The sequence below is a fragment of the Artemia sp. Qi Xiang Cuo genome, chromosome 14, assembly GCF_049724085.1.
Source record: "Artemia sp. Qi Xiang Cuo chromosome 14, ASM4972408v1, whole genome shotgun sequence".
Lineage (NCBI taxonomy): Eukaryota > Metazoa > Arthropoda > Branchiopoda > Anostraca > Artemiidae > Artemia > Artemia sp. Qi Xiang Cuo.
The window spans coordinates 49,421,113-49,447,833 of NC_142807.1; the positions used below are offsets into that span (position 1 = coordinate 49,421,113).

The 26,721-nt window shown below is 34.1% G+C and overlaps 1 protein-coding gene across 2 annotated transcripts in view; it reads right to left on the minus strand.

Moving 5' to 3' along the window:
* Elp3 (elongator complex protein 3) overlaps positions 1-26,721 on the minus strand; it is a 57,357-nt gene that overhangs the window by 21,429 nt on the left and 9,207 nt on the right. The window contains exons 1-5 of one of the 2 annotated variants that reach the window (XM_089100542.1): positions 23,719-23,776; positions 22,025-22,272; positions 18,031-18,234; positions 12,492-12,646; positions 11,849-12,027 (exon numbers count right to left, since the gene is read on the minus strand). In XM_089100542.1, the coding sequence (XP_088956668.1) occupies positions 11,849-12,027; positions 12,492-12,646; positions 18,031-18,234; positions 22,025-22,272; positions 23,719-23,761 (829 nt within the window). In that variant the 5' untranslated portion in view covers positions 23,762-23,776. Of the gene's footprint in view, positions 1-11,848; positions 12,028-12,491; positions 12,647-18,030; positions 18,235-22,024; positions 22,273-23,718; positions 23,777-26,721 lie in introns of those variants that run through there. The other variant, XM_089100544.1, reaches the window with a different exon arrangement.

The following is a 26,721-nucleotide window of genomic DNA, read 5'->3' on the forward strand; positions in this document are numbered from 1 at the left end:
CCACACCCAAGCAATAATCTCCCACCAAAGTCCGTCAAACACAGCTCAACAATTAACAAACCCCTTTCGATTTCCTACTCCCTCTCCTCTTTTAACCAGCTCCCGTCCCAAAGTCTTGAAAAATAAAAATCCTCATTCCAATATTATACCCAGCCTCTTAGAAACGTCAGTACCCATCCCTCCTTCTCCTACCTTCTTATCCCCCCCTTCTTCCCAATTTGCCTCCTTCTTACCCTATCTCCGCGAAACCCCACCTCCAACCCATTTTTTTTCCTCATGCCAACCCTGTCAACGTGACTCAGGTCTGAGACCTTTTGCACTTAATAATGGTCTTTTAATAAATCCTAACTGTTCTTACTACCCGCCAACAGGAAACAAGTTGCACCTTCATCATCATGCTTCATCTGAATCCTTGCCTGTTCCCCCTCCTCCAAATCCCCAAGGTAAATCCTTCACTTACCCTTCTTCTCCACAGCATCGTAATATCAATTTAAAACCACACCCAGGAAATTCTCAAACTCCTCAAGTCTCTCGGTCGAGGCTCCCCAATCGGAATGCTTCACTGATCACACGTGATTATTCAGATGAAAGCTGTAGTTTCCCCTCTTTAATAGAAGAAAATTTTACAAAAGAGCAAAATCTTACCTGTGGCTCTTTTAGTTTACCCCCAACTTTTAAAAGTGAACCTCTACCCCTTTCACTTCAAAACCGGTTTAGTATTCTCTTGGTTAAGGGTGGTGAATTTGAGCCGTACGACAAACCTCCCTACAATAATCCGAATGATAATATTTCACTTTTAGGGGATGTTCTCCCCACTCCCGGCATTCATTTTAATACCTGCACCCTGTTTAGGCTGCCTCAGAACAAAGCTTTTTTTGAAGAAATCTGTTGTTAAAGAGTTTTATAAAAAACGTTATCATTTCCCCGTTTTCCTCCTTACGAACGCTGAAAGTTCAAATTTTGAAAAGTTAGTTGAGTTAGAAGCAACAGCAGAATTGAACCATATTGATGTAATTGCAGTTACTGAAGTCCAGGCCCAAAATCCAGATCTCCTTAAAATGACCGGTTTTCAGGAGTTTATAAGGTTACGCCAGGTTGACCACCAACTTGGGAAAAAGGGAGGAGGAGTAATGATTTTCGCAAAGGATTGCCTATCTCCTACCCTTATCCATGTACCAGGTCTAGGTGATTGCGAAGAAATCATTTGGATATATAAAAAGCCCAAATGCATACCACGGCATTTTACTAATTTAATAATTTGCTCTTTTTATTATTCGCCCGGACAGAATGCTTGTTCTCGTCGTAATTTTTATGACAGGCTACAAGCAAGTCTTGACTTTGTGACGATGCGAACTATCCAAATGACGGCATTTATATAGCAGGGGACACAAGCGAACTAAGTCTTAATTGTATATGCAAAGGTCAGAAGCTTAAGCAAATTGTTGATTTCCCTACTACAAAAGGTGGAACCAGTTTGGATGTTATCTGCACCAACCTTAAAATTTTCTACAATATTCCAACTTCCCTTCCTCCCCTCGGTGGTAGCTATCATTTCATGCCACATTTGAAACAACTGCTAGTTTTCAAAACAAATTGCTCAAGTCCTGAATTTTTATACTGGCCAATAACAAGTCAGGGTATTTTTTAGTTTGGATCTTGGATTACATCTGAAAGTTGGGTTGATGTTTTGTCGTGTGTAAATCTTAATTCAGAGGTTAGTTTGTTGCAAACTAAATTGACGACAAATTACTGAAATTATTTCCCAGAGGTTACCAAGAAGGCAAGTTCCTCGGATAAACCTTACATTAATGAAAAAATAAAAGGACTAATCCATTTGAAACTGAAACTTTGTCACTTTGGAAAGAAAGAGGAAGCACTAACCCTCCGTAAACAAATTAAGAAAAAAATACGTCGCGCAGCTTTGCGTTATGGTAAGAATAAATTAAATTACATATAACAAAGCAAGCCTCAGGAATGGTTTAAGAAAGTGAAAGAAATGGGGGTCGGTCGTGCAAGAACCTTGATTTTCTTCTGGATGAACCGCCTGAACAGACAGCAAATGAGCTTAATAAACACCTAGCTTGCATTGTGGAAACGTTCCCCCTCTCTCGGAAAACCAGCTAATCCCTGAAATCCAAAAGATAAAATCCCGGAAATTTCAGCGAAGCAAATAATAGAAGAAAAAAGAAACTGAAAAAAACTAGTATTTGTCCTATTGATATCCCAACTGATCTAATAAAAGCTTTCCCCGATAAGCCCCTTGTTAGTATTTTTAATGATATTAGAATTTCCGGATGTTACCCGTCGTGCTGGAAGCTGGGCTATATTACTCCAATCCAAAAGAAGGGAGGCGTGAACGATTTTACTGGGGTTCGACCAATCACCTTAACCCCAGTTTTTTCAAAAATGTACGAGGGTTTCTTTGCTAATCGGTTAAAGACAAAGATTCTTAAACTTGTTGACTGAAAACAGTTTGGAAACATGAAGCAGACATCTATTTCACACTATCTTGTTAGTCTTCTTGACACCATTCTTAAAATCTTGAAACCCCTTACTTGGTTGAATCTTTTATTAATTGATCTCCAGAAAGCGTTCGACCTAATTGACCACAATATCCTCGTAAATAAACTGCTGACGGAGTTTCAATTAAGTCCCTTTCTAGTTAAAATTTTTGCCTCTTTTTTAACAAATCGTTTTCAAGTGCTTAAATATAAGAATGTTTATTTCGATTCCCTTCCTATCTTTTGTGGGGTGCCCCAGGGAACTCTGATGGGTCCCATTTTTTTCTTATAATGATTAATAGCCTCATGACTGACCACACAGAGCGATGGAAGTACGTGGATGATCTGCCTGCACTGGAGGTTTGTCGACGAAATTATAAAAGCTCAATTATGACATTACTTGACGATGTCACGCAGTAGGCTTCTTTGTCGAAGATGAAAGTTAATGCTAATAAATCGTCAGTTATGTATCCTAAAACAAGCTTCCCCTTCGGTTTCCCTTCCAAAACTTTTGTTAAAATTTTCCTGCCCCCCTAAGGATCTTCTCCCACTTTACCCTTCTTTTATCCAGCCAATGCTGAAATATGCTTTTCCAGTGTAGCATTTTGATTTTTGTTCAGGGCATATTTATAAGATTGAAAATGTCCAAAAACGAGCAACTAGAATCGTAAATGGTGAAGGAAATGTTCCATATAATTATCTACTAGGTAAGTTTAAGTTTACTACGTTGGCCGAGAGAAGGAACCTCCCATGCCTTCGTTTCGGTACCAAGACCATGTCTGTTTCTCGATTACGTTCCATCATTCCCGAATCCTACTTTCCTGCCCACAACAGACCGTCCCGTATAAAATCCCAAAAAGTCTCCGATCTGACTCCCATCCACACTAAACATGAAAGGTATCGGAAGAGTTTTGTTCCGAGTTTTGTTGAGTTGTACTATAGCCAGGAGAATGTCTTTAATTTTATTGTTATCGATTTTTTTTTTTCTTTTTGACTTTTTAACTAAGTTTTTGACTCACTATATTTTTTTATGTATTTTCATTAATTTTATTATTCTCTATTTTGTTTTTATTTTTGACTTTTTAATTAAGTGTTGACACTTTTCATATATTTTTTTTTTACAATAAATTATGTTCGAAGTGAATGTCAAGTTCTTTTGATGATGTATGTGTGTATGCTCTATTATTATATATATATATATATATATATATATATATATATATATATATATATATATATATATATATATATATATATATATATATATATATATATATATATATATATATATATATATATATATATATATATATATATATATATATATATATATATATATATATATATATATATATATATATATATATGTATAGTGCCTTTGAAATATATATATATATATATATATATATATATATATATATATATATATAGTGTTTCTTTTGGACGAAAAATTCAAATTCGGCAAAACATGCTGTGAAAGAAATTTTAAAAATAAAATTCTATTCTATAATCTTTTAAGAGTGTCAGGATGTTATTCGGAATTCTTAAAAATTTGTTTTCAGAATAAATTTTGCTATTTAGACTAGTTTAGACAGTAGTAACCATTCCTGAATCAGCTATAAATGTAAATTTTTTCACCCTTACCATTTTTTTTTAAAAACATTTTTTATTTTTGGTTAATATGGGCCGTGGTTCGTCCTTTACTAGATCGCAGCTACAGCTGCAACCATGATTACTAAGGGGGATAAAATGACTACTAACATGATTACTAACATGATTACTAAGGAAGATAACGAAGATAAAATATTTTTTTGCTTAGATTGCTCGATTTTGGTTTCGCTGGAGACAATTAATATATGTCACTGGATCATTGGTAATTAGAGGACGGGGCATATTCAATACCAAGCTTAATATCAATTAAGAATAATGAAAGGACGAATTGGTTCGGAAGAAGCACTTTACATCAAATGACGACTCCTAGCTTCTGGCACTCAGCCTATTTCAGATCTAACAAGAAATTTACTCATAAAACACTAAGAGTATCAATTCTCATTGTTGACTCCTCTTTAAAGATGAGCTCAGTATGGTGTTTCACATTTTCATAGTTCTTTTATTTAACAATAAATGTACATCGAGAGAAAACAACACATTCTCCACGTAAGGCTCCATAGCCAGGAATGAATAAAAAATAAAAATACAAACAAAAACATAAACGAAATAAAAACCAAATCCAGCCTCCAACCTCAAAATCACAAGATAGGCAGGAGTAGTACATGACTTTACCAGCTCCAATAAACATCTAAACCCTATCCAGAGACATGAACTCCAGGAAAAAAAAAATTAAAAACAGAAGAAACACTCAGTTATTAGCTAGAAATTCTCTAATTTTCTTTTTGAAGACACCAAGCGAATGGCAGCTTTGTGAAGACTGGGAGCGTGTTCCTGGTCATGTTACAAGCTATCAGGTAGCTAAGATCAGATCGCAATTAGGGAGTATGAGGAATCTGCAGGTTGTTGAAATTGCGGAGATGATAAGTCCATTTATAAAAAATAAGACATATTATTGCACAGGGCAGCAGGAAGGTTGCCATGCAGCAGTAGAAAAATGAAAGAAGCACACCACAGATATGAAGAGATGTCAATTAAAGCAAGGCTTTAAAAGAACGGTTAGTTTCCTTAATAATAGTCCTTGCTTTATGATCAGGTTTTGAAAGTGCCTTCAATGACGACAGAAAAGTTTCTTGTAAATCAGCAACTCTTCGATTATACAAGACAAGGCCACTTTTCGAAAGCTTCCTCTCGAGAGATCTTTACAAAATATGTAAAAGCGAAAAAGGACGAAGAAAGGTGAGACAGAAGACAGCGAGGGGAATGTGGACAAAGAAAAAAAGAAAACAAAAATAACAAGCATAATTGGCAGGGAGAACAGCTTAAATAGTAAACAGCTATACAAAAACCACAAATTGGATAAGCTGACGAGAAACGATTATAAAAGAAGACAACCGGTTACTGCTTGGTCATTATCTAGAGGCTTAGGAGGCGGTCCTTATATTTCCTCTGGCAAACTTGAGTGAAGACTGAAATGCAGAGTTTCAATTTATCACTAGACTTTTAAAAACTAAAATCACCGAATTCTTTTAAGTGTTTTCACTTTTATAACTTAAGAAATCAAAAATTAATTAAGATTTTAAGAAATAAATATCAGCATATGTATATTAAACTGACAATACACATTTGATTTTTTTTCAGTAAATTACAAACTATATTCTGGCTTTTAGAAAGCATAGGAGTTTGAACCTTACTCATATTAATTTTTGCTCGTTTTGAGTTTGACTCTGTTATTTATTTTAACTTCTGTTCGTTTTGGGTTTCATTTATTTATTGATATTGATTTGAGCAAGTTGTTTTCTTGGTAGATTATTTGATTCTATTTTCTTTCATTTTTAGTTTTATGGAGTTCTTTACTTTTTTTGAAAAACTTATTTTGTGGAAAGTTTTTTTTAATTAATTTATGTTCGGTTTATATTGACATAGTCTTTTTCAGGGAAAACGAAAATAATAGTTTGAATTTTTCCAGTTTTCCTTTAGGAATTTATAGTTTGGCCTGCTGTTTATATCCTGGAGAAACTTTTCCAGAAATTTTTAACAACATGAACTCTTTTGAAAATCATGACACAAATGGTAGTGTTTAATTTAGTCATATACATCCTCTAGTTGACCTGACAAATAGAAGTTATATACCATTCCCAAAAAATTATACTTATGCTCTTTTACAGCCTGGATACAATTACACTCTTTTGATTTAGTAAAATTTTAAGAGCAGAAGTAGTAACAGAGGTAGCCCCAAAAATTTAAACTTAATAGCCTCAGTCGTTCTTAGTATATTGCTGAGATATCTTATTGGCAACCAGCATACAAACAGTCTGTTTTGATTTAATTTTAAAACAACATTTAGTTTTTAAGCATAAGGGGCAAATTACATAACTGTGGGGGGTTGACCAGACCAATATCCCTAGAGATATAGTTACTATACCATTCAGCTATGCTGAACAAAATGGTTGTCTTAAAATTTTGATTGGAAGTGTTTTGAAAATTATAAGCTAAAGAGAAGGGCTGATGCCCTCCAATCACTTTTGACTCTTAAGAGGCCACTAGAACCTTTAATTTTCAATCAAATTAGCTCCTTTAAAATATCAATAATATTACAAGCTATAATAGAGGATCGCTGCCTATGCCCTTATATGCCTTATAGTGCTTATATGCCCTTTTAATACCTGCATGCATATAGGTTTTTCGTTTAATTGAAACTCCTCCTAAACGTTCCCTAAAAGTTTCACCTGAATGCAATTAGTGTCATTAAAGCGATCATAGAAGCTGAATAAAATGAATACACAAAGCGTCTTCTGACTTATTAAGCAACCACAATCTATTGAGGTGAAATTTCCACGGAATATTTCTGTTTAATGGATAACAGCCAATCATTTGTTTGCAGGCTGTGAAAAGGGCATATCAGCAATATCTTAGGAACAGTTTCGTGAAAGATATTAAAACTTATAACGCTTCTTGTGGGGGATGTTGAACTAACCAAAAGACAATATTTGCATCATAATACTAATGCTTCTACTCCTACAAGTACTACTACTATTACAATTACTACTATTAACTGTACTCCTACTGCTTCTACTATATTTACTGGTGCTACTACTACAACTAATCTGAGGCTATTGAGGCAAAAATTTTGGGCAATATTGTAACTGTATTGAAATAAATCGAAACACACTATGCCTATACAGGTTATCAAGAGGACGCATCAGCAATGCTTCAGGACCGGTTGATGGTAATAAGGTAAAAATTTCATCGTGTGTTTAAGGGAATGTTGAAAAATAGGTGCCACTTGCATACTGCTACTAATGCTACTACTGCTACTACAACTATTGCTATGCATAATTACTGAACCTTTCAACAATGCTGAAAAAAATTGATGTCTCAAAACTTTGTTCGGATATTTGTTATGGGAAATGATGGGCATGGAGAGGGGTTCTCTCAAATCATTTTGACTCATAAAAAGGACACTATAACTTCCAATTTAATATCAAATGAGACCTATCTGAATTTAATAAGACCACCCATTCCATAAAAACTTTATATTCCCCTAGGGAATAACTTAAAGCCCTTATCCGAGGGCTCTGGGGGGTTGTGCCAACCCTGGAAGCATTTTGTGTGTTCTTTGGACTATTTTAAAGAAAATTATCATCGCACAATTTCAATCAGATGCATTTGATGAAAAGAGGGGTAGTTGGGTGGGGGGGGGGTGCTACTTGACCTCCATCACTATTGACTCTTAAAAGGGAACCAAAACTTCCAATTTCAACCAAATGAGCCACCTCTAAAGCTTATACAATCATCCCATCCATAAGAACCTTAAATAACCCGGGGGCATAACTTAAAACCCTCGCCCTCTGACTCTGGTATTTTGTATCAACATCAAAAGCCTTGTTGTATGATATTTGGACTATTTTGAATAAAAGGATTGTCTCAAAATATCTATTGGATACATCTCAGGAAAACACGACGTGTTTGTCTGTGTGTGTGGGGGGAGGGGGGGGTAGCTGCGCTTTGATCACACTCTTAAAAAGACCACTAGAACTTATGATTACAAATCCAATGAGTCCCCTCCAAAGCATATACGACCACCCTTTTTATAAGAACCTTATATGCCCCAAGGGCGCTTTCCATAAAAGAAAACCTTATATTCCCCCAAGCATAAGTTACAACCCTTGCCCTGAGGGCTGTGGGGGAGTGTCATCCTCAAAGACATAATTTCCGGATCTTTCAAATATGTTGAGCAAAATGGCTATCTCAAAATTTTGATTGAATGTGTTTGGGGAAATGGTGGGCGTGGAAGGGATGTTAGTTGCCCTCCAATTTCTAATCGAATGAGCCCTTTTCGAAGTTTCTACGACTACTCCTTCGATACGAAGTGCCTTGGTCTAAAAGAAAAAAATAAAAAAAAAATAACACATTGTGCACACATCGGTCTTTACTTACCAAAGACATTTCACAACCCTCAGTAAGAGGGCTGTAAATTAGTCAATTCGCCCCTTGTTTACATATAGTATTTGTGGTTGAGATAAACGCCATGTTTGATCTTTAGTGTTAAAAAAACCACGGACATACAAGTAAAGCTGTCAGAGAATGTTAGGGGGTAAGTTGAACTAAATCAAAACACGTTATATGCATATAGGTTGCCAAAAGGGCGCAACTCAAGAACCACTAAGGGTATTAAGTTGAAACTTCCGGGGAATGATGAGGGGGATGATCCATTGACTAAAAGGGCGATATTTGATCCTACTTCTGCTGCAACTACAACTACTGCTTCTGAAGCAGCTACTACTGACGCTGAATAAATTGAGGTGAAAATTAGAGTAAGTGTTGAGGGGAAAGTGGAACTAAGTCAAAACACACTATGTGCATACAAGTTGTCAAAAGGACATCTCAGCAATATCTTTGGAACAGCTTACCGTATCACAGCTGAAACTTCCAGGGCACGATGAGGGAGATGCTCAACTGACCCAAAGGGAATATTTACATAATACTACTGTTACTAATGCTGCTGCTAGTAATGTTGCTACTACAATTAATACAACACTACTAGTACTAACACGATACTAGCACTGCTAAGGGTATGAAGGTGAATATTTAAGAAGAATATTGAGGGGAATTGAACCAAATCAGAGAACACTACATGCATGAAGGTTGTGTAAAGGATGTTTTTCAGGAATAGCTTAAGGTATTAAGTCTGTAATTTTTGGGCATGCTTTGGGGGAAGATCAATTGACCAAAAGGCGGGATCTGTAATTTACTACTAATACCACTACGACTACAGCTACTCCAACTACTACTTTTATTGCAGCTAATACTTAGGCTAAGGGTAATAAGATGAAAATTTTACGAAATGTTGAGGAGAAGTCGACCTTAATTAAAATACACTATGGACACACAGGTTATCAAAAAGGCATATCAGCAAAATTATAGCAACGGCTTAAAGCATTAAGTTGAAATTTCCAGAGCTGGATGAGGGGGACAAATAAAGGTCAAAGTCAATCAAATGAAAGCATAAGGAAAGTTTGCTTTGGGGGTGGTTGGGGAAGGGATTAAGATTTAATTTCGGGTGTTGAGGGGGACAAATAAAGGTCAAAGTCAATCAAATGAAAAAATAAGGAAAGTTTGCTTTGGGGGTGGTTGGGGAAGGGATTGAGATTTAATTTCGGGTGTTAACCATCTTCATATACCTGTGACCGTATTGATCTGAACTATTTCCCATGAAAAATATGAAAATTAGGACCAAAAGTCCTGGTTTTTGAAGCTTCAAACACCTCATCCACCCCCCCCCCCCCTTCCCTATCCCATTTTTTTCACTTTCCCGTCAAGATTATAGAGAGCTACGTATCTCCCGGCAAAATTTTATGTAAAATTATTCATTAATATATTTCAGGCAAACAAAGCAAAAAAAAAAAAAAAAAAAAAAAAACTACACAGCTTAAGTCAAGAACAAGTATTTCATTTGCCGTACTATACTCGGGTATTTGTTTGCAAAATATCACTAGGTAGAAAGTGATAAAAGGAAGTTAAATATATTTTTCAGGCTAAAAAATGAAATGAATGATAGTTACATGCATAGAAATTATGCTATTTGTTAGGGCGCTACAATCCTCTACCCCTCTCCTTGCGACAGATAGTTTTTAATTTCATATATTTATCCCACATTTTCAAACATTTGTTCTACTAGGGACTAAGTAGGATAAGTAGGATAATTCTTCATATATAAAGCAACTTCAGTGTGTTTTAATTTCGAGGTCTCAGGGTCAGGCATATTAAATTAAAAAAGAAAGAAACCGTTATATAAACTTGAGTACAAATCATGTATATGCCCTCCCCTACTTTACCCCTGTTGCCTTGTTTGTCTGTTTAACTCAATTTAATTCATCTGAACAACTTCGTAAAAAAAGTACGAGAATTCGGACCTAAGCCCCTAAAAGCACACAAGCCTATAAGCTATAAACCAAAGTCTTAGGTCTTTGAAAGGTTTATACTACAAAACAAATTAAGTGATATTTATATATGTTGGATTACTTGGTCCATGAAGCTCCTTAGAAAAAAAAAAAATAACAAATTGAGCATCCATCAAGAATTTCTTAAAATATCGATTCTAAATTTTATTTCTAAGAATAACGGTTTCAAATTTCGGCTAGCAGTTATAACTTTCAGTCTTGGGGGTTCTGTTACAGTCTCTTCTTAGAGAGATGTTTCATTCAAATCGAGGTTATGGTCTTCCAAGCTTGTTGTATATTTGCTTTAGTTTCTCCTTGTGCTTCTGCACGGTAACCAACCCAAGTCCTCTTTCAGTGCGTTTCTTTACCATGTTTCGCAAAATTCTTCTGCAAACCAACTAGGCAGAGTTCTTCACTAATTGCATTTTTTCTTTTGGCGTCTTTCAAAATCTTTGACTGTAGCCTAATTTCACAGAACACTGCTATTTAAATTTTGAAAGATTCGCTTGCATTGTTAATTTAGTCTAGTTGAAACGCTGACCGTTATTACCTTAAGGGTCATACCCGTGTTCATGCACCGCCCATTGAAACTATATATTCAATTTTCAGGAGTTTCCATTATAAGCTGATGGTAGCAAATTGCAAAAAAAAAAAAAAAAAAAAAAAAAAAAAAAGAATGGGAACGTTGAAAAAAAAACCTTAAAAGTCAAATTTTTCTTTCCAAAACCCTTTGCAGGTCCGTGTTGAAATTATTAAACTTGTATATACCGTTTTTTTTTTACACAAACTGAAATAGAACTGGCACGAAAATGCTTAATTTAGAAAGCTCAGAAAAAAAAGTAGGAAACACAGATTATAGTGCCAGATCAGGGCTATAGATAGAGACCAAAATCAATACCATTACACGTCTACTGTCGCCACACAAGAAAAAAATATTTAACATGGAAGAGATAGCCGGGAGGTTTTCCATCCGTTTCCCATTAATAAAAAATTAGGTGATGTTTTTTCTTCATTAATTTGTTTTTCATGTTTTAATGTTTCTATTTGTCGTTCCGATTTAATAGCCTTTAATTTTAAACCGCAGAAGTTAAGCATGGTTAGTCTGAATACGTTTGCATAATTCGTTTTGGCACACACTTAACACACACAGTGCAAAATTTCGACCTCCGTTTTACTCTCAGTGCCTATGACAGCAACCTTTAGGCCCCTAACCTTGGCTAGTTAGGTTAGGCTGGGCAAATACAATCAGGTCTCATTCTAAACCCATTTGTATAACAGTAAATAAATCAATCCTACCTTTAACAGTATGACCTCGATTCGTATCTCTGGCGACATCTTCATACACAGACTGAACTCCAATTTCAAGGCGAGTGCATCCATATCGAAGCATATCTGACAAATGTCTTTTCAAACAGTAGTCTGGTCTTGTTTCGATTGTAATACCAATACATTTTGTCTGACTTCTCTCTGAATACCTAGACAACGGAATCAAATGATATTTCCTAATATATTTAATTGCAACAGTAGCTTTTCTATGCTTAAGTTTTGTGCACCCAAAAAGGATCCTAGATTTTCTCAAATTTCTTGGGACTTTTTACTCAAATTACCAAATAATTTTGTCTTTTTATAATTGCCTCTCCCCGAAAAAGATTTCTGCACGCTTGAAGGCTACGGTATTCTAGACATCTTCAACAGTTTCCAAAACAATCGCTAAAATTCCTTATTATTAACAATAAAACAAAACAATAAAGAACAATAAACAAATAGAGCACCTTTCGAATTAGTGAGATCCCTAGTAAACTATTCACCAATTTGAAGTAATACCTTCTTCTCTGCAATGGAATGCTCTAATAATCGGATTAATCCTCAACCAATCCATCTTTAATTTATATTTAGTAGTCTGTCATATTTTCCTAGAGCTAAAAAAAGACAGCCATACCTAACTGCTTCATCCACATTATTGCTCGTGTGTCCTGAGAGGGCATCATGTAGGTTCCGTATAAAATAGTCTCTGTAGTCTTCAGGTAGTGCCATGAAGGTCCCACCCATAACAATGAATTCTACTTTGTCAACAGAATGACCCAATTGCTTCAACTGAAATAGATACAAATGTCATGCAACAATGAATACACATAGAAACAGTTCTAATAAATAAGGAAGTAAAGAATTATGTACAAAAATGAGACATAACAAGTTCAAATTAAGATTTGAACTTAAGACCAAATTGAAATTAAGACCAAATTAAGATTTACTAGCACAATATATTCAGAATTCAGAATGGTCAAGCTAGGAAAAAAATAGAAAGAAAATTCTAACAGCTTAGAACATAGCTCACGCTTCTAGCTCAATGGCCATCGTAGAGAAAAAATGTAGCTTCAACCCATATAAACACGATTTCAAAAACGTAGCTTCAACCCATATAAACACAATTTAAAAAACGTAGCTTCGACCCATATAAACACAATTTCAAAAACGTAGCTTCAACCCATATAAACACAATTTCAAAAACGTAGCTTCGACCCATATAAACACGATTTCAAAAACGTAGCTTCAACACATATAAACACAATTTCAAAAACGTAGCTTCGACCCATATAAACACGATTTCAAAAACGTAGCTTAAACCCATATAAACACAATTTCAAAAACGTAGCTTCTACCCATATAAACACAATTTCAAAAACGTAGCTTCAACCCATATAAACACAATTTAAAAAACGTAGCTTCAACCCATATAAACACAATTTAAAAAACGTAGCTTCGACCCATATAAACACAATTTCAAAAACGTAGCTTCAACCCATATAAACACAATTTCAAAAACGTAGCTTTAACCCAAATAAACACAATTTCAAAAACCGTAGCTTCAACGCATATAAACACAATTTCCGCAAGATGAGGGGTGGGAATATTTAAAGTATTCGTGTTATTTCAAGTTTTTTGAATCCTTTGCAAGAATTTCGTCATCTCAGGGAAGATTCTCAAACACCTCCTTGGTGTTGAGGGTATTCATCCACTTTAAGTTTCTAAGGTCTAAAACCAAGCTTTTCAACTTTATACATGTCACGTACAGGGTATAATGTACCCCTTCTACTGCATAAAGCTATTTACCAAAATTTTAAATTGATTCGTTTTTACATTTATTTGTAGGAGATTATAGCAACTGTCTATCAGCCGACTTGCATTTGTCTAACCGGATTCATAATTTGCAAAGTGCTTAAATGTAGCGAAGACGTTGCATTAGGAAATGATATGAAAAAATGTTTTGTTTAAGGGGAAAAGCCGCTTTACCCGTAGAGAGCTCTTGAATCTTACAGGAATGGCAACGAGAGTTGGGGGCTGTCAGCCATCTAATCCAATACTATCTATGACTTTTTTTTTAGTTCGGCTCTGCCCTAGGAAGACTATCCAAGGCTGAGCACAGGGGGGTACCAGGTTTGAATTACTCCCCTCTCCAAAAATTTTTGTCTGACTTTTAAAAACGTGACAAAATGCTTATAAAAAAATTTAATATAAAAAAGGGGGAGCGTTTTTGTACCCCCCCCCTTTAGCGAAAATCCTGGATAGACCCTTGAGACTATCATTCTAAAAATTCAGCGCCTACCATTACACAGGTCTCATCAGCACGGATTCTGACAAAATATTATGTATTAAGTCACTTCAAAATACCTCATCGCAGTGCCGTTTTCCTGGTTAGCAAAACATCAGGCTTGTGATGAAAGATGGTGTGACGCTGCTCAAGCCACAATGGTGACTTAATAAAGCGTCACACGTTCTTGCTATTTTCTACGTTTGGTTGATAATGTTATTTAAAAAATGTGGTAAGTGACAGTTAAGTATGATGTAATTATTAGTTGAAAATAAAACCCACCTCATCTCATCATCCGTTGAAAAAAAACATATTCAGAGAGAGAGAGAGAGAGAGAGAGAGAGAGAGAGAGAGAGAGAGAGAGAGAGAGAGAGAGAGAGAGAGAGAGAGAGAGAGAGAGAGAGAGAGAGAGAGAGAGAGAGAGAGAGAGAGAGAGAGAGAGAGAGAGAGAGAGAGAGAGAGAGAGAGAGAGAGAGAGAGAGAGAGAGAGAGAGAGAGAGAGAGAGAGAGAGAGAGAGAGAGAGAGAGAGAGAGAGAGAGAGGGAGAGAGAGAGAGAGAGAGAGAGAGAGAGAGAGAGAGAGAGAGAGAGAGAGAGAGAGAGAGAGAGAGAGAGAGAGAGAGAGAGAGACAGAGAGATAGAAAGAGAGAGAGAGAGAGAGAGAGAGAGAATATGTTAAAATATCGGAAGATCTTTCCTCTGGGTATATTGAATACATTTTTTTTTTTTTTTTTTTTTTTTGGTACTGGCTCTCAACATAAATTTTATTTATTAGTACAAAATTAGTATGAATTGCATTAAAAATGGTAGAATAAAAAAAAACAAAAAAAACAATAAGGCAAACGTGAATGCACCTTTTTTAACAGTCAATTTATCACTCGAATACAATTTTAAATGACAATTTCGAGGTAAGAGACATCAATACTAAAACTTCTCAGCGTTCTGATTCCCAAAATGAACCTTTTCTTGAAAGACACAAAAAAATCACTTGCTCACAGTCACAGAAAGAAGAGCAAAAAGGAGAAGAAAGGGAAAATATAAATAAATAAAAATTATAAAGTAAAGTTTATTTAGGATGAACCTTTTCTTGAACCAACAGTTCACTGGAAGACAAGCTAGAACATTAAGTGCCAAGGACATCAAAATATAATAATTTTTGACATCCGGACACGTTTTAAGTCTACCATTCCTGAAAACCACAGTTTTTCTAGGATTTCTATTATGGTGGGTTCAAAATGATGGTTTTTAGGACATAACCACATGTACGTCAATGCTCAGCCGCGTTAAACCGTCAAGATAAATAAGCAAAACAAATTACGCAAGCTTGACAATGTATGTCGTCATATTAGCTGTCGATTCTCAAAGACATTCAAAGGAAAGCAACGCCTTCTTAAGCTGTTTGATGCCATAAATTTTGGCCTTATTTTTTCTGATTTTTATCAACTTTTCTCGGCTCCCGCTACTACCAAAAGCTGAATAACCACACAGGAAGGTGTTTTCTCTTAAAAGTCCAATTCCTGATTTTTCCTATATTTTAAAGATATTTGTGGTTATATCAGTTTCCCTTTAACCAAGTTAAACATTTAGATTTCGATTCAAATGTCCTTTGTACTTAAAGAATTTACAGTCAGCTCAGTTAAGAGAAGAATAACGACCAATAATAATACCTAATTTCAATTACCCCCCTCCCTCCAAAAGGGTTGGACTTATATGCGTATTTACGTTAAAGATGATTTTTGATTGTATAAGATGGTCCAAATATTATTCCTGTTGCAATTTGTTTCTTGTTAAGCATATTATAAGGTTAATTAATGTATTCGCTTTGAAATGCTCAGGATCTTATTTCATTGGATTTCGGCTATACCAAATTTAAAAAACAAAATTTGGAATTTGATATTTTATTAAGGCAAATTTTTATTAGCCTTAGGAGATACATTCTAAGACCACACTGGCTATACATAAGACGTATGAAACAAAGAACAGAAAATATAATAAATGAAAGAAAATAAATAAAAAAGCAGAGAATAACGAGGGTAGTGTCAGCCAGTTGAACAACATTAAGAGAAAATAAGGACCTCCGCCAAGTCGTCCTCAGTGAAAAAAAAAAGAAAAAAAAAAGACAAATAGACTCTCGTGTAGTGTACTTCAAAAGACTAGATTGTTTGTTTTTTTTTTTGCTTTTTTTTTGCACTGAGGACGACTTGGCGGAGTTCCTTGTCGGAACATTTGCTTATTTTCTCTTAATGTTGTTCAACTGGCTGACACTACCCTCGTTATTCTCTGCTTTTTTATTTTTTTTATTATTATTATATTTTCTGTTCTTTGTTTATAGGTCTTAAAGGAGAGTCTAGTTTAATAGCATGTCTTTTAGGAAGTATAAATCCACTCCCTTCAGAAGAGGCACTGAATGCAGCTTTACAAGTTCTAATTTCAACTTCTACGAAATATTACAAATTTGGAATCTCTGCTGTGAAAGAAACTAGTAATTTTATAAGAAGCTATTAGCAGAATGCTTCTTTCAAAAGTCAAAGTATTCAAAGGTCGAATTTTGGTGTGCACTGGAAGGTAGCTTTAAAACTTTGAATTATAATCTCTACAAAATGTTACTTATTTAATAATCTACATTACGAAATAAACTAACGCTTTTTAAGGAGCTGTTAGCGAAATATTCCATTAAAAAGTAAGAAGTATTGAAACCTTTAATTTTAATACGCACTGGAAGGGAACTTTAAAATTTCATTTTTAAACCTCGGCAAAATATTACCTATTTACAACCTACATTGTGAGAGAAACTAGTTTTGTTTAAAAAAGCTATTAGCAAAATGTTCTTTTCAAAAGTCATAAATATTCAAACTTTAATTTTAGTACGCATTAGAGGGTCTACATTCTGAAAAAAAACTAGCATTTTGGGGGGAAGTTATTAGGAGAATGCTCCTTTCAAAAGTCACAAGTATTCAAACATCGAATTTTGATAAGCACTGGACGTTATGTTTAAAACTTCGCATTGCAATCTCTACAAAGTGTTATTTATTTAAAATCTACATTACAATGTAGCATTTTTGCAGAGCTATTGGCAAAATGCTCCTTTAAAAAGTCACAAGTATTGAAACCTTAAATTTTGATAAGCACTGGGAAAAAACTTTAAAACTTCACTTTGCCACATCAACAGAATGTTACCTATTTCGAACTTGCATCGTGAAAGAAACTAGCTTTATTCAAAAGAAGTTTTTAGCGAAATACTCCTTTGAAATGTCAAAGTATTCAAACCCTTCATTTTAATACGCACTTGAAGGTAAATTTAAAACTTGAAAGCTAAAACTCTTCCTTTGAAAAGTCATAAGCATTCAAATCTTGAATTTTAAAACTCACATGAAGGTACCTTTAAAACTTCAAACTGAAACCTCTACCAAATGTTACCTGTTTCAAACCTACAGAGTGAGAGAAATTAGCTTTGCTTATTAGAAGTTATTAGCAAAGTGAACATTTCAAAAACCGTAGGTAATCAAGCCTTGAAGTGAATTTGCAACGACTTATAAGGAAAAAGAAACAGGTTTTGTATGAACATGTTTTTGGGCGCTGCTCCTCTTTTACACTAAGGTAAACACGCTTTCAGTTCACCTCTAAAAACTTGTAATTTTACCATTTTTCAAAAAAAAATCTTTATGTCTACTTAAAAGTATACAGAAATACCGCCCATTGATAGGTAAGGGGGGGGGGGGCACATATTTTTATATTAATATTTTCCGAATTTTCAGGGGTAACTTCAAGGAGGTAGATTTCCGCAATCCCCAACAGTTAACGTCTGCGTGCGTACACATATTATTCTGGAATAAGATAGCACCTGTCATTCAACTCCCTTGAATCCAACAGTAAAACAGAAATTATCTCACCTGTTCAACACGACTTCTTGTTTGCAAATAGGGATTGTAACGAGCTCTAATCGCTCTCATTGACGTTGGCTCATAGCCAGTGTAGGATTGAGTTGAATATTCAAAATCAGAGTCAGGTCCACCTGGGCAATAAACACAAATATTGCCGGTAAAATTAATGTGAGGACATCTATGAGGCTTGCACATAACAGCAACAACAGCAATCTAAAGTTCAAATTGGCCCAAAATAATTTTTATGAATTCAGTTCACCATCTGATAGGGTTTTATAATACATTTATGAATTTTCTAAATTTTTTCACTTGATTGTCATACTAGCCAAAGAACCTGTCAGAAACACATACAACTATTTTGAAAGAATAGCAATAATAAATGGAAAAATAAAATGACAGTAAAAAGAAAAAGTAAGAAGCGAAAACAAAAACAGTTACTTAAATATCAAACAAAGCTCTTTTTTTGCAAAATACTGCAATTTGAGTAATCTAGAATAACAGTTAAAACAAGCCTACATACTACAGTGAAGAATTATTATTCCCATATCTACTAAATTTCAATTAGGAAAACATAACTTATAAGCAAAAAGAAAATAAACAATTTAATCATCTGAAGAATCAGAAATTCTGTTTTTTTTTCAGAAGAAAATAGCTTTATTAAGGCAAAAAATAACTTTTTTATACCTTTTTTACCAGGCACAGCCAAAGGGACCCAGTTCTTGCCAAATCTAGTGATATTTAAATTATTTTCCACTATTTCCTGCTGTGTTAATGCGATTTGTTTTCTTTACTATTTCTTCCAAACAGAGTAAATCTTGAGTTGGCTAAGCGCACTTCTTTGGGTAATAATAGACTTGTTAAGATCAAAATAGTCAACCTAAGGGAAAGGGAGGCACTTCTTCAAATTCTGGGGCAAATGTTTATTTGCCCCCAAATTACACGATATACAACATTTATCCATAAAACACATTGCCATAAGAAATAAATCTTTCATTCTTTAAGTGATTCTCAGGGATAGAACTATTTATCATGAACAATAGAGGCACACAAAATTGTACCATGACAAGATAATAAGGAATGCTTTACATTGCCAGAAAAAAGAGCAATAAAAAGAAATCAGGGAAAGAAGAAGATGAATAATAGGGAGAATTGCAAATATCAGTCTTGATATAGATTTATAAGATTAGGGAAGGACGGAGGGTGGGAGTGTTGGACTACTCTGTGCTTCATAAAATACATATTAAAAAGCCTTGCACATTTCTACGCAAAACAAAGAGCAATATGCCTAAGTTTCTGCTAAAAAGTTGGTGGGTGGGGTGGGGGGTGGGGGAGGTTGAAGCTGCTACAAACCCATTTTGTGCCTCCAGTTATACATAATGATGACCAAGGTATACCTTGTATTTATGTGGTTGTAACGCTGAGTCAGAACTAAGCTCCTTTTTGCGCCAAGTAAGGACTATATATATATATATATATATATATATATATATATATATATATATATATATATATATATATATATATATATATATATATATATATATATATATATATATATATATATATATATATATATATATATATATATATATATATATATATATATATATATATATATATATATATATATATATATATATATATATATATATATATATATATATATGTGAGTCAAACGGGCAGCTTGAACTTTGTTCATTCTTGTACTGCATGAAAAAAAAAAAAAAAAAAAAAACTGTAGCTTGGATTTTGCTAGTTTTATACCGAGTATTGACTTATTTTTAACCGGGATTGGGCTTCTCTTCTATTGAGTTTATCTGCAGCCATGCTGAAAAATTCTACGGTTTGAACTTAGGCCGTTTTTGCATCGGGTTAGGACTCGTTTTTGTACAGAGTAAGGACTCCATCTCATTTGTGTACCAAGTTTCCATGGACCTTCTTTCACCCTCCAATAATAAGATTGGGAATCCTTGCATGATTCTGGATTAAACAAATCACATCATGCCTATATTTCTGCTAAAAATTTGGTAATGGAGGAGAGGAGCTTTTGGTGGATGGTTCACTTTGTACTTTTAATCATGCCGATTTAAAAGTCTTTCCAAGATTCTTGTTCCCAAGAGGTACAACACATCTGCTTTCTTTTTTTTAATAAAAGGTGATTGAATAGACGAGGTCATTTTATCGAGACCCATAGGACTGGGCGGGCTATGCCCAGTCCTATGAAGGCAAATTTCCCTTGAAGGCAAATTTTTAATTTTTTTGACCATTTTTAGGGGAGATACCATCTTAAAATTCCGATTCAATGCCATAGGAAGCTCTAAGGACGCCTAGGGCAAAAAGAGGCGCAGGTGGGGACTGGTTGAACTTCAATTGCATTCAATCCTAAAAAAGACAATATAGCTTTCAATTTTTGACCAAATAAGCTGTCTTCAAACTTTTACGGCTATACCCTCAATAAAAATGGCTAGAAAAATTAAAGAATAAACAAGAGACACGTAACTCTTTACCAGAACAATCCTACTTCAGAAAGAAATAACAACAAGTAAACTTTTTGCAAATTTTCGTTATGCAAACTTTTCATGACTTAGAGCAGAGGCATCTTTGAAAGTTCCTTTCAGAGCAAGCCAGCTTAAAAAAATAAAATAGTCTTTTTCATAAAATAAAAACATAAATTAAATAGTCATTTTCATAAAATATACTCTTGTATTATAAAAGTTTGGACACAATGTATGTATTTTTAACATAAAATACATAATTTCATTCCAAAATAGTTCAAATCAAATAAAAGAATAACAAGTGTTTAGTAGAGTCTAGAGATGGTCTAAGGCTATCAACCTAATCCACTTGTGTAGGACTGATATACTAAAAACAAGAGATGGGTGAAATTGCACTGGAAAAAGGATTTAGAACCCATCCTCCTCCTTAAAGACTAAGTAAGGTTAAAGAAAATAAAAAAAAAACCTTGATGAACACTGCAATGCAGAAAACAGTTTATGGAGAGGGAGGTCTATTCAAGTCTAAAATGTATATTGTCTCTTAAAAGTTGTGCATCAACATATGCTATCCTTGTCCCCTAGCAAGATACAATCATGATTTTCTTAAAATTAAATAAATTAAAAATACATTTTATATATGTACCTTTAAATGAAGTGATAAAATTGAAAAATTCAGCAACAAAACCTTATTTTTTAGATATTTAGCTTAGTGTTGTAAAAATTACAGATTTTTTAGGTCATGGAAATTAGGTATATTTTGATAATTTTCCAAGAAGCTGGGAAAGGACCCTCAAATCCAGGCCTAGCATGGCTTTACCAGGATTATTTGAGAATCCATATAGTCTATATTCTTTGATTATTGAAATTAAAACCAAACCATCCTTTGTCTTTGATCCTGAGTAGTTAATCCAAGTGGTTTTTGTGTTTCTATGTGTTTGCTTTACATTTAGCGTCTTTTCTTTTGGTTATGGTCCATTCTTCTATCTCGGCAAAGGTTGCCTTGTGGTGTTTCCCTGTAAGACAAGTCAAAAGTCTAACCAGCTTCAAATGGACACTAGAGGAATCTAGGGAAAAACACAGGAAGCATCAAATGATCCCCCCCTAACCACGCATAGCATTCTTGACCAAGGGCGAAGTATCAGGAGTTTGGCACCTGCATTACATAGATCTATCCATATAAGAATGTTTGTTGCTGTTCTTCCCCTTCTTAGTATGACGTGTTTTTGGATAATTAAATAAACTCCCCTTCCACCAGAAATAGGCATGTTAATGATGCTATAAAATAGGCTATATGCTGAATTTGTTGGACTACAACACAAACCACATAAAAGTATGCTGATTAGTCTTCCAACTGTCTGGGTTATGACTAACATTTAAATTAAAAAAGACCCAAACAAAGAAGAATGATTCAGTAACTAACTATTTAATCCATATCTGGCTAGTTAAGAGTAGACTATACAGCTACTTCATGGCAGCCTAGATTATTTAAGAAAGAGACTTTGACTTACACCACTTGCAGTCCGAATTGGTTTCGCCTTTAGCTTTGGAACAATTATCTTTTTGTATTCAGGTGGAACAGCAGCAATTATATCAACAAGTCGAGGAGATGAATCAAGTGCATATTTTGAGGAGATGTGAGATTTGACCTTGTTAAGATTAACATCCTTTCCTTCATTATGGGCTTTTACTAGCTCCTGGATTATGTCAGTAACTGCCAGAACTGAGAGCTCTTCCTTGCTTAGTCCTGCTGTTAATGCTGAAAAATGTAGATTGTTAGACCATGTTCTTTATAAGAAAAATAAGCAAATTAAAAAATAGAAATTTTTCTCAGATTATATATGCACATTAAAGAAGGAAATCATTTAAGGTCTGTCCAAATATTCCTTCCCCACAGAAAATTTCGTGAAAGTAAGGTGAGATGGTAAGTGCAAACTACCAAAATTTAAGAATACCAGATGGTTTTTACTTGGATAGGAGGGAGCAGACCCTGAAACACCAAAATATAGAAGCACCTATATACAAGTATAGAAGCACCTATTTTTAATATGCAAAACATCACCTTGGAGTTTCCAATTCCAGTTTGATAAGCATCAAGACATCTATCAAATGTATAGTCTGTCAGAATCATCAATTAAAAAAAAAAAACTTTAAAATCCCTCTTATATTTGTTAAATAATGAAAAGAAACAATTTCAAAAGTAGACCTAAGGCACAAATGAGGCATAAAGAAAGTGGTTTGATATTTTATACCTTTGCTAAATCTTTACTAAGTAACAGATAAACAACTTTGCAAAAATATGTCTTAATTGAAGAAATTCAAAACAAGATGGCTTAAGCTCCTACTCAAATCATAGGAATTGGGTTTTTAAGATTCAAATTCAAAGAGTTACTGAAAACAAGACTCAATCCAGAACTAAAGAATAATAGTTTTTCCTGTTTTCAGTACAATCTTCTATGCCTTAAAACTAGGGAAGAAGTAGAGATAAAAGCTTGAAAATGCCTCTTCAGAACATAATTTGGCCCTATATCTCTGCTTGGAGGTTTTATTCAACTAACTCAGCTACTTTCAAATATAGTGAAAGATTTCTTGCCATCAATTTTACTAACAACATCATGTACAGTAAAGTACTAAATATGGAGATTTAGAAAATTATCAACTTCAACATAAATGATTCTCTATTTAGATGATTTATATGGATCTTTAATACAGATGACTGCATAGAAGAGAGGTCTATGAGCATCTAACTAAGATGTTTTATCTTAATCTTGGGTTTTTAGTCTTTTTTCACTGGCTCTAGTTTTTGAAAATGTAGTCCCTATAATCTCAACAGGATTTTAAACCATGTCCCACCTTTTTTTCTAAATTTATGATATGCTTTTAAAAATCTCTAAAACCTTACAGTTTATCTGAACATACAAGGATTACTTTTCCAGCAGGTCTGCTCACATTTCCTTATCATTTAATGAGCATAGGATCAGAGGTTAGGAGGAATACTGTTTGAAATAGTCTGGATTATCTGTCAGATGAGTTACACCTGCTAACCCCAGAAAATACAGGATAAGCAATGACCAGTGAGATTTATTATCACTACTAATAGCAACTCACTGATCTTTTCAAAGCCTTCCTCTGTACACCCTCCCAAGAAGCACCAATTTCCCTTCAATTCTTCTTTACAACCACATCCATTCCGGGACAAACTTACTTTTTTTGTCCTTAATGGTTGGCCAAACTGGCCAATCTGTCATCCTTTATCTGCAGAAGATATCCTAGCCATCTCAACCTTTCTCTCATTATAGACCTAGAAAGCACAATAGAATCACATGTGGTACACAGCTTATTGTTTGAAATGGCCAGTCAAATGAGTACTCAAAAGAATATATACACAATTCCTTTTCAAAACATCTAACAAATCCTCCTCCGTCATTCCTCAACATTTCAAAACCAGTCTAGGCCACTATCACCACTTTATCTTTCACTGTCCTAATCTTGGTTTGCAGACTCATCTTCCTACTCTTCCAAACTATTTTCAACTGTGAAAAAACACAATGGGCCAAGACTATTCTACTTTTAACATCTTCCCTGCAATCACCACTTTTACAAACATTATTACCTAGGCAAGTGAAGTTATCTACTTGATTGATCTTCTTGCTACATAGCATCACCTCTTCACCTTCACTTATTCCCAGTCTAAACAACTTAGTCTTTTCAACATTAATTTTCAAACCCATTCTTGCACCTACGACTCTAAAAACCTCTAAAAATTTGTTCATTTTGCTAAAAAAAATTTCAAGGGCACTCAAATTATCAGCATAATATAAGTCTAAAAGAGTTTTACTTTCTTATTTGCTTCCATGCTCTCCAATAGCCTTTGCTGTGTTCCTTAGGGTAAACTCCACCAAAATTATCCATATAAATAGGGATAAAATGCAACCCTGATTGACTCAATGGCTTTACTAAGTTGTATAAGACAATGACAGGATCAAACAAGAAAATCTGATTCACAGCTTATTGAAAAAGTACAAAAGCAGGCATAATTTGTTCCTTATTTGAAGTGCTTGCCTTATGGTGTAGACTAAGATGTTTGAGCCATCTTTGCAATTCAGGAGGGATAGATCGGACTTAGTTAATGTATTTCAAATTATTAAAAGTGTCAATAATTTGTCTTTTAGTGATTTCTATCAGTTTCATTATTCACCATTATTCACATGGCAGGATTCATTAAAATTGTATCAGAAAAGGGTTCTAAGAAAGTTTGGACTTTTGTAAATTGGTCCATTAGATCATGAAACATGTTACCTGACCATCTTGTTTCAAGGAACAACATGTTGTTGCATCTCTTAAAACAACTTTGGTTGGAACCTCTTTTTATGAAGGGGCAGTATATAGAACCATAATATTTATGGCATTTTGTATGATTTGTTTTACTCAGTGTTCCTAAAAAGAGTTTAATGAATTTGTCTCTTTGTGTATTCTGGTGTATTTGCTTTTTTTATAATGGGTTCAGCCTAAGAAGTTTATTAATTAACTGTGGTGTCAAATCAATACCCAGGGTTTCATTTCATGTATATTATCTTTTGTGCATTGTTGCTTATTGTTTTCTTTACTGTTAATTTGTACAAGACAAGCCTATGGGTTACTCCATTTTTGTTTAAAATAAATAAATGAAATTCAAAACCAGCTACTAACCTGATTTTCCTACCTTAACTGCAGCAATGTCAAAGTAGTCCCTTAAAGAAAAAATATATGATATACCATACACGGATAGGACCTTCATTAAAGCTCTTCTATCAGCTGAATCAAATGCTTGCTCATAATCTATAAAACTGACGACTAAAGGAGTCTGATGACTCAAGCATTTCTCAATTATCAATCTAAGAGCAAAAACCTGGTCAATACACCTCCTCCTAAAATAACACTATTCTGCTCATAATACATTACCTATGGTATTTTTAAGTCTATAAAGGTTCATCATATTAAGTATTTGGCTTCATATAGAAACTAAGCTAAGGCCTCTATAATTACCCCACCCACTCATCTCACAGAGGTTTAATTAAAGAGGTTTTCTAATTAAAGAGGTTTTCTTTCTCAAAGAGGTTTAATTTAAGTTTTCCTAAAATTGCTAAGTTGGCATACTTCCCCTTTTTCAAAAATTTATTTTAAAATTTTTTTCCACAAAAGAAGTTTGTGAAAAAGAAGGAAAGAGCTCCATTAAACCAAAAATGAGCAGAAATAAAATCAAATAATGTTCTAAGCATAGAACTAAAAGAATTCACCATCAATAAATAAATGAAACCCAAAACAAAGAGAAATTACCATAAATAACCAAGTCAAACTCAAAGCAAGCAAAATTTAACATGAGTAGGGCTGACAACCCCCATGCCTTCTCAAGACCAAAACATAATTTGCACTTTAGTGAACAAAAAAATGACCGGGGATTGTCAGTTGAATATACATATACTATTTATTCTTTAAAGTTTTAATAATTGTTTTATTTATTTAAGTCAAAAAAGTGAAAACATTTAACAAGTATTTTGTTTTCAGTAAAGTACAAATTATGTTCTGGTTTCAGCAATTTATCTCCAACTTTCAAACCACCATATTTCGAAAATCCATTTACCATAAACTTTTTTTTTTCTTAGTCCAATTAGCATTGCCTCTAATTTTTCCTTGTAAAATAAATCTTTTTTATCATCTGAAATGTTGCAAACTACTTCATTCTTTTCTATATCATTTCATATACCTTTATCATTGTTTTGCACACTCTGATAAATTTTCTGCCCATGTCTCTTTAACTCTTTTCTTATCACTAATTGTGGCCCAATTCCTATCTTTAACTGGGACAATTCCAGACTGAATATTCCCTTTAAATTTTTCAACATACCAACACAATATTTTGCTATTATGCCATCTGGCTGCATCTTCAAGACCATCAGCAATTTTATCCATGGCCTCCACTTTACACTTCCTTAATTCATATTTTAATGGATTCTCTACTTTCCTTAATTCCTTTTATTTTAATATGATCTATCACTCAAATACTTCCTGTATGAGCTCCTCCTCTTTTGCTACTTGCACTTCTGAATGTTAAATTCATGCAATGGGTTGATAATTGGTCATCTTATTCCTACATCCACACTTGTGGACAGGTGTAATATTTTCATTTCACCAATCTTGAGGAACTACTTTGGTATCCAGGGACTTTTGA